This window comes from Musa acuminata, chromosome BXJ2-4 (genome assembly GCF_036884655.1).
Source record: "Musa acuminata AAA Group cultivar baxijiao chromosome BXJ2-4, Cavendish_Baxijiao_AAA, whole genome shotgun sequence".
NCBI lineage: Eukaryota > Viridiplantae > Streptophyta > Magnoliopsida > Zingiberales > Musaceae > Musa > Musa acuminata.
This window is the reverse complement of record NC_088341.1, coordinates 5,964,709-5,974,032: the sequence shown is the minus strand read 5'-3', so window position 1 is coordinate 5,974,032 and position 9,324 is coordinate 5,964,709. Positions and strand designations below refer to the sequence as shown.

Below are 9,324 nucleotides of genomic sequence, written 5' to 3'. Positions count from 1 at the left end.
CAAAAAATTTGATAATTAAAAATTCAATAAGGATGTAGTCGATTGTTATTACTAGTTTTATTGTGCAAAAATTGATAAAAGAAACAATTTCATCCTATGAGCAATGAAGATTAAGAGGAACTTAAGGCAAAGTTTATGAGCACTATTCATCTTTAAATTTCTAATAATTAATAATATTATTGATGGTGATTTTATCATAGTTATTTGGGATAAATTAGAAAAACTCTAAAGGTTTAACTAACAAGTTATATCTAAAACGAAAATTATATAGATCGATGATAGAGGAAGCAATGACTTGATAAAACATTTGAGCATATTCAAAAGAATATTGAATCAACTGAAGAAAATTGATGTGAATATTGATGAAGAAAATAAAGCATAATTATTTTTTTTATATTTATTGTCGACTATTATGACAATTTTATAAAGATGATACTATGTGGAAAGGATATGATGACTTTGGAACAAGGTAAGGAAACCTTAGTATCACATGCTACTAACAACATGAAGAATAGTTATGCAATCCTAGATTTGACATAGGCTAATGGAAGTTACGTTTGAACTCCACACCCTCGTTATTGTATGAACCACAAAATGATCAGATATAACGATCCCAAATGCCCACTATAAAAGGGGGTGTATAGGTATGTACAAACAACTGAATAACCTAAATTTAACATATTTAACTTATCAACTAACTTAAGCTTTAGAGGATTATTGTCGAGAAGGAGTTCATCTTAAAATCAACTCGAAAAAGAAATCAGACTATTTCCGAATCAATTTTGAACTCGAACTATCAAATATGTCCTAAGAATTGCTATATTCAATTTTGATGCTTTTGGTTGTGTGGTATAATATAATATGAAGCTCAATGATGGTGAACACCAGTTATTAAATAAAAATTTCTACCTAAACTGTCCCGGAATATCACGTTCTCTCTGAAATTATACGTTAAAGAGAAAAGAATACGTTTGAGGAAAAAAAAAACATAGAACCACATCAAGGAAATATACTATATTACGAGATTTCTTGGAGCAATTTCTACGTGCTTTGCTGATGCATTAAAGTTTCGATGTCTCTGTTCTTGGAATCAAATGTCATTCATCAAACAAGGGTTGACCATAAGGGATCTATGTATACTTTTATCATATATGTGTATTAATTTGAATTATGAAATCCTCCTCTTGATGATACCTTGCAAACTGGTGAAACTATATATACAATGCCAATGAATTTGAAATCTGAGATGCTCTTAATACCTCGAATATGGTGACACATATGGATTTTAAAGGATGCGTACCGACACGAATCATTTCCCCGAAATTGACTTTGGAGAATAAAAAGAAAGAAAAAACAAAAGGAATATTCCGTTTCCTCCAAAACGAGCCGTGTACGCACCGCCACGACACTATTATTAACCCATTTTGGACCGCATAAGCCAATCGGCTCCAAATCAGAGCACACTTCTCACTTGCCATCCCACCGCGTTCGCTCTCGGATCATCGTACGACAGCGCATGTGCGCGCACATGCCCCGCGGGCGCTGTCATGTACTTTGAGCCGATAAGATTAAGCGGGTGACGATAGAGCAGTGCACAAAGAAACTTCATCTCATATCGGAGTTGCCAGATATATGGCGTTGGAGTCATCTGTTGTTTCCCTTCCTTAAATCATTGATAACACAACAAAAGCTATGGGGGCCAAACAGCTCATTCATGGCACACATCGTGAACCTGTACCACTAAGTTTTGGATGAGTACGCGGTGCACCTAACGCTCATCCATGCACGCTCGCGTCCCTGTCGTTGCCTACTTCAAATTTAAGACGTAGGCCATTGTGATTGGAACGGGTTAAGGCAGAAAAACTAGATATATGATTCGAATCATTGAAATTTACCTTTGGATAAAGTAGAATTATTCGAAATATGTTTGGGAAGGTGTAAATTCCCGAGCACTTGATGTGCGTGAAGTGAGGGATTCATGTCATGGTGGTGTGGTGGCGCAGATTGCGGAGCCGACGACACTCGGTGGCTGAAGGCCTTCTTCAGCTACTGCAGCGAGCTTGTTCGTTCGATTTGATTGGTGTCGGTGAAATAGTGGTGTCTGTTTCAGATCATTGGTCCTCCACAATCAAAGCATTAATTGAAGTACATAAGGAAGAACTATGTTTTGGCCATTTGAAATGGTGAAGTTTGCTCGTTCGGCCTCAACACATATCATGAAATAATATTTTGCGGGATAGGTCGTCGGTCCAATCTCCACCAGCCAACTGTAGCATTGACCTTCTAATGCTGTAGAGCGAGAGGGGGGAGCTTTTGAGATGAATGCCATCACATCCTTATTTTTTATGGTGTAGAGACTTGGAGAGACGAGAGACTTCTTGGGCACATCCTTCTTTCTCTCGATGTCTTTGCCTTGGTCATGGTGAATTTACAGAGCAGGAGAAGACAGCTTTTGGAGTTGGAGCTACCGGTTACTTTTTAATGGAGAGGTAAGGTTCAATCCTTGAGGAGATGGATTTACACTGTAGTTTTCCTTGCCAATGAAGCATTGAACAGATGTTGCTCATATATGTGCTGTGTTCAGCCATGATGACATATGCCAGGTGTACAGTGGCCTCCTAGGTAGTAAAGGAAGATGATGATGTTGAAGCCTCTCCACAATACTACCACCCTTTTTTTCCTTCATTTTTGGGAAAAATCTTCGCAGTACTACTTACTTTATTATCCTCAAGTTAAATTTCATTCAATCAATCCAGAATTTATGGGTTCTGTTGATCATCATACTAAGACAACTTTCGGAGTTCAGCAGCCTTATACAATCAAGCTCACCATGTCATCTCCAGCTTTGGTACTAGTAGTGCTTCTTATTCTTATATATCAATTTCTCTGATCTATGTGGAAATGGAGGCTAAAATCTACATTGTTGTAATTTCTGAAGATTGCATCTGCAATTGCTTTCATGCACCTACCATGAAGCTAGGAACATTCTGCCCACTGAAATCATGCATGCAGTATCTTGATTGCCAGAGGAAGTCTCTCTTACCTCGGTTCTCTGTTCACTTGCTTGTGTCATCAGTTATCTTGGAGATGCATTGAATCTTACAACAGGCTGGCTAAATTTATTCCACTCACAGAGAAATCAAGATAGCATCTTGAATGACTAGATATCAGAAAAGGGACCATAGTAGCGCTGATACGTACTCGTAGAGTGGAAATGGAAGCAATCCGACCACTGGTTTGTGGAGGTGGACATGAGATGATAAGGATTCTGATCACAATCAGCACTCCTTTGCAGTGCAGATTACCAAGAAAGTTGCTCTGAACTTTAAACGAGCAAATTGCTGCAACATGACGGTTCTTCTCATGGATCTTGGACTTCCACATCTCAGAGACAAGCAGAACTTTAGGTGTTTGGCACATATCATGGTAGGCTCGACCACTTCATTCCCGAGTCATAGGAGGAGAAACACTCCTTTTGCTCTAGTTTCGATGTCCCAGGGGACCCTGTTTGCACTGCATGAGCAACCGCATGAACGTATCAGCGCCATGCCACTGCTAAACTAGCTGTGTAATCTTGTGACTTGTCTGATGATAAGAGCATCTGCAGTATAACCTCGTCATGCTGCTTCTTAGCCCTGGGAATCTTCTGTGGTGCCTCTCCTGTGTTTTTAATTGGTCTGCAACTTGACAGAAGCACTCTCTCGGATCTTAGACAATGTCGAACAGGCAAGGTGCATGGCATCAACTTGCAGTCGGCCAGGATCAACATGGTCCTAACTCCACTCCTGTGGCAACTTGCTAAAAGTTATGTTGAGGAATCTTGGCATGTGGACGATGAACCAAAGCAGTTTTCATCTCAAAAGATACCCTAAGATATTTAACAGTGGAAACAAATCTGCTTCGAACTCTTACTATTGTGTTTTCCTGCTCTTACACCATTGGAGGAAGACAACACCTCAGATTATACATGATGTCATCGCCATATGTTATCATAGTTGCCAGAAAGCTAGGAAGATCAATAATACTCTATCGATCTTTATGGACGAAAAAAGTCGAGATCAGATCTGTAAGTTCTCCACAATACAAACAGATTTTGATGAGAGAGTTGGTATGTAAAACAAAGCATATTGGTCACTCCGCCAAAAAAAAGGAATCATTTTATGACCTGAGATCTTAATCTCGTTCCTTTCCATTTCCAAGCTATCTCCCAATATTCGCTACTGAACTTGAACCGATAGACAATTTGATATCACCTTGGCAAGCGTTCAGAAAGATCAAGAACAGCCACCTGATCAGCAATTGTATGACATGCATGCCATGGAACGCTTGCGAGCTCCTCATCTTTCTAAAGCAACTTGGTAGAGACTGCGAACACAGAAGGGAATCCAGTGGAGAAGGGAATCTCTTCGCAGTAAAATAAAGGCTTGCAGGCCACATGACCTCGTCCCTTGGCCCGGGAACGAGGGAGACAGATAAGGTCGATTAGATACAGCAGAGCGCCGAGGCCTTCTCTAAACGGAAAGCAACAGCTGGGTGTCATTCAGTTCCCTGTTCTTTTTGTACAGTAGCATCTTTATTGTGATCTTATTCTTATCACAGATCACGAACATGAAGAGGCACAGATGCAGATGCTGTACTGTCCTTTCTCATGAAAAGAACCAAAAGTTTATGATAATAACAGCCTCTGTTTCCATCCTAATTAGGCAGTCTTGTGGTGAACTCCATGCAATTTGCATTCAGTATGTCAAGATGATTACAGAGAAAGAAAGAGGAGAGAACTGTGGGAAGGAAGAAAGCTAAGAGACAGAAGAAAAGAACATATCCTTTCTACTCCAAAGAAGTGGGTTGTGATTCTCCCACTTCCCTGCACACAACTTTATGTATTCTTTTCACGGTCTTTGTGGCTGTGAGAGGTCCGAGGCATCCATTATCGTGCCCTTCCTAGTCCTTAAAAAGGAGACCCAACGTAACCTCACATGCAAAGCCTACTCCCTTCCGGCTCATAAGAAGCACCGCCCGGGCAGATGCCTTCCCCATAGGGATCAGCTCGAGCAAGAGCTCAGACAGAGTCTCCACTCCCCCCCCACTCCCTGAGATGGCATCGGGTTGGACCGCGAAGGAGAACAAGACGTTCGAACGGGCCCTCGCGGTGTACGACAAGGACACCCCCGACCGCTGGCACAATATCGCCCGGGCCGTCGGCGGGAAGACGGCGGAGGAAGTGAAGCGCCACTACGATCTGCTCGTGGAGGACATTCGCCGCATCGAGGCTGGCCAAATGCCGTACGTCCATTACAAGTCCCCCGGCAGCAGAGGTATACATACATATATATATTGCCATCAAACTGTTCCTTTGAGATTTCTGTGCTCAGCCATTGCACTCTACTAGCGCCTCCTTGTTTAATCTGGCCAAACAGTTCCAAAAATATCTGAGTTCCTACTCTGCAGAGCTTAGTTTTGCATGAAACAACAGGTTGTTCCCCTTGGCTTCGTTCATAATTTGTATCTTCCACGAGAGAGAGAGAGAGAAGGTTTGGGTAGAACTGTTGCTTTTGGTTAGCTAAAAGGCCTATCCCAATTGCCTAGATTGGAATACTGAGATATCTAAATGACACAGGAAATGCATGTGTACTATCCACTGTCTTCTAATGCTTTGGCACTTCGTCAACCCCAGCGAAGTCACATGAGATGCAATAAAAAACACTAGTCCTTTTGCATATGAACCCCAAAACTCCAGCAGTATTCCTTCAGCAAACTCCATTTAATGGTCTCAGGTGTTTGGAGATTCTTTTTCTTTTGTTATTATTTTTTAGAGTGTGGATGGATCAGTACTTTCACCCATATGGATAGTTAGAGAAATAACAATGCATATATATAAAAGATTTTTATTGTGCAAGGAGGACAACTAATACCTGAAATAATGCAGAATACTATGTTAGTATGAAATATTTGGCCTAGTACTCAATAGAGAAGAAAAATAAGTCTTGCTCTACTGGCTTCTATAATATGCTTCTTTTAGGTTCACCTTCATGAGAACACTTTAACATTTCATTTAGGGTGTCTATCCTACCAGAAGAGCCACAGCCACATTCTTCTGCTGCCTTCAAATGTTCGGTGGAAGATATTAAGCAACCTCAACCTCCTAATCATCTGAATCTTCCCTTTTTCATCTCATCTTTTTTGCTGTTTTTTCAGGTTGAAGTATTTGGAGCTTAATTGGAGCACAAACTAGCATGCAGTTGCTTTGTCTATGTGAAGCAATATGGCCATTTCTCTTCTCTGGGCATCAGTTATTAGAATGTTATTCGACTATATGAAGACCAAATCTCACTGAACTCAGTATCAGTTTCTCTTATTTAGTTTTCTTTCTCCCTTCTATCATGTACTCTATAGAGACATCGTACTCTTTAAAGGCTACCGTTATTATAGGCATAAGAGGTATGCTTGCTTTGTAATATTTGGCTTATATAACCATACCGAGTTACATTATATGCATACCCGAGTGATTTGCAGGGGCACCTAATGAGGTTCCACAGCATCAAAATTTGTCTATTTGATGATAAATTACCATTAATTTGAAGGTAAAAGAAATGCTAAAACGAATATGCACAGAGCAGTGAAGACAAGTTTCCGATGTTACAAGTATGGAGGAGACAAGAGTTTGATGAAATAGACCACAACCCAATAGCTCGAGCTTGGTAAGCCCCATCATTACCAAGACAAGTTTTGCTGGATCCTGCTCTCACTTTTCTGCAAGTCAAGATCTCCGGATCTGAGACGGCGATTTCAAGAACTAGCGGAGCAATCCGCCTTTTCGGTAAAGAAAGGTAACTTAATCTTAATTTGCTCGACTACACTGAATTAACTGGCACTGTGTTCTTGGCTCGTTAAGGCACAAATGATCAGCAAACAGACACCAACGTCGTTCAAGCTTCACTGCTTCTTCACAAAAGATGAGACGAGGCAAACCTCAATGGGTACAAGACTTGACTTGGTTCTGATGTCTGGTAAAAGTCAAGAGGGATGGGTGATTTATGACCAGTCTTCTTCCCGTCCAAGAAGGTTCATCGCATTGGCATGAGATGCCGGCAAGCCCTCGCCCCAAGGATGAACAATTCTTGAAAAGGAACAACACAAAAGAAAGTGACTCGACGAGCGGAGTTTACAATGTGGAGGTCAAGTCATGAGCTCCTACCGGCGCAAGAAAACTTAATATATGTGGATGAAGCAGACCCTGCACAATCCGAGCAGGAACTGACACACAGTGCAGTCAACAGGAGTCATGAACTCTACTCGGAGAAGTTAGATGAAGCCTGCTCATTTTACTGGCGAGACACTGTGTGCATTTATTAACCGTCTTGAACTAGACTAGGAGATGTGGCAGAGGGGGGGTGGGGAGAGGACACAGAAGGCCAGAAGAACCCTAATTTTCCCGGAGGGCGATCAGTAGCATGAGCTGCAGGGAGGTACCCTGCAAGGAAAGAGCCAGCTAAACTTACCGAGACCAGGAGAGGAGGAATCAAAGAGAGTCTTTTACAGAGTAGGGAATTGACTGCAGTTCCTGTTAAGGAGACGGCCCGTGATGCATGGGGTCACACCGAGCTTCACTTGGGGTACTCAATACTGATATGCGTGTATATTGGATTCGAACATTAATGTCTTAATGAAATTGCTAATTCTCACCTCAAGAAACCAGATTTTATGTCGTGTATTGGATCGGAAAAGATTTATACCCGAAGAGAAAAGACAGTAGCGAAGAGTGGTTGCTTAATGTTTTGTGTCTGATGTTAATTATCTAGTAAGCATATATAGATAGCATTTTGATACATATCTTATTTCTTGTGCTTAATTATGCCCTTAAATCTTGATTGCAGATAGTGTTGGTGAACAAATGTACCGTGGTTGATGAGTCAGTACGGCTTGGCCCACGGGTTGATGTCAGGAGCCTTCTGTCGACTGAGTTGGATGACGAGGTGACCGTGCCCTCGGGAAGGAGTGATCATCGACGTTTGTCGATCTCCAAATCGGTTGGCAGCTCTCTCTTGCGCGCCGGATGGTGATCTCTGGGTTGAAATGCTCGCGGCTCGCGGGAGGTCATTTTCCTGCAGAAATGTCATTCGTCAAGTATTTTCCGACTTTGGCCCCTTTGACGAGCAAGTCAGTTGTGGGTTTGATTGTTTCTTTTTTTGTCTCCCTCTAGCCGGATGTCGGCCAGGGGCTTTTATACTATTGTATAAGGGTCAATTGTACGCGGGTTCGACGTGGCCGCTGACCCTCGAGGGATGGGATGACACTTCTGACGGGTCGTCGTCTCGAGACGTGCAGAACGATGACAGACAGCACCACCCCGAGCTCTCAAGACGAGACATATCGAGCAGCGTTTCGGTACATGGATTCTGACTTGGCATGTGGCATCGGCTATGACATGTCTTAGGCCCAAAATACGCCTTATCAAATCCTTATCAAAGCTATGCCTTAGTATTTGTACTCATCACTCTTTACTAGGGAATATTATTTTATTTATACTAATATTTGATAGAAAACATACTATCTATCCGTTATCATATGAACATATACATGATGATGTAATTGGCAGGACAATTATATGTTATCTTTTTTTATTGTCTACGTGGACAATAGTTCTTACAAGCTTTTCCGAATATTTCACGAAATATTTTCTCTCATTCTATTCAAAACTATCTTTAGTATGATAATTAAGATGATATATTTTTTATTATTTTGGATTAACTTGAGCATCATAAGAATAAGATCGGAAAACCCACACTCAACCTCAATCATCGTGCAAATCACCCTCGAAGCTTATAAGTGCTCCACCTTCGACCTCGAAAAGCTTTAGAAACACATCGAAAACACTAATCAAGTTGATTAGGACATCACCCTAACAATCTTGAGACTAAAATACATACTAATACATAAATACCCCTAATAAACTTATAAAAATATAGAGATATTTCAAAAGAAAAATGTTTTGGAACTTTCATGATAAATTGATCAAGCTTATTCATCTTACTTCCTTTTCTTCTTCCATTTTCGATTATGCTAATCAATCACCTGTGCGTTTTATGGTCTTGAAATGCATTCTGGTGGTTCACAATAAGATAAGACGTCAAACATGGGATACGGTTCAAGATGTTGCTCTCAGTCCTCAAACACTCACCGGAGCAAGGAGGAGAACTTCTGTTCGAGCTGGCGCTGCCGTTCTACGACGAGGAGACGCCCGGAGCTGTGTCAAAATGTGGTCCGGGCGGTCGGCCGCGGGCGGTCCGCCGAGGAAGTGAAGCACCACCGTGCCACCATGACCTG

General features: G+C 41.5%; 1 protein-coding gene across 1 annotated transcript; it reads left to right on the top strand.

Moving 5' to 3' along the window:
* Positions 1-2,291: 2,291 nt before the first annotated feature.
* On the top strand, positions 2,292-6,455 carry LOC135608954 (protein RADIALIS-like 3). The gene is made up of 2 exons (XM_065102034.1): positions 2,292-5,315; positions 6,196-6,455. The coding sequence occupies exons 1-2, from the start codon at positions 5,096-5,098 to the stop codon at positions 6,198-6,200; spliced, it is 225 nt and encodes a 74-aa protein (XP_064958106.1). The 5' UTR covers positions 2,292-5,095; the 3' UTR covers positions 6,201-6,455.
* The last annotated feature ends 2,869 nt before the right edge of the window (positions 6,456-9,324 follow it).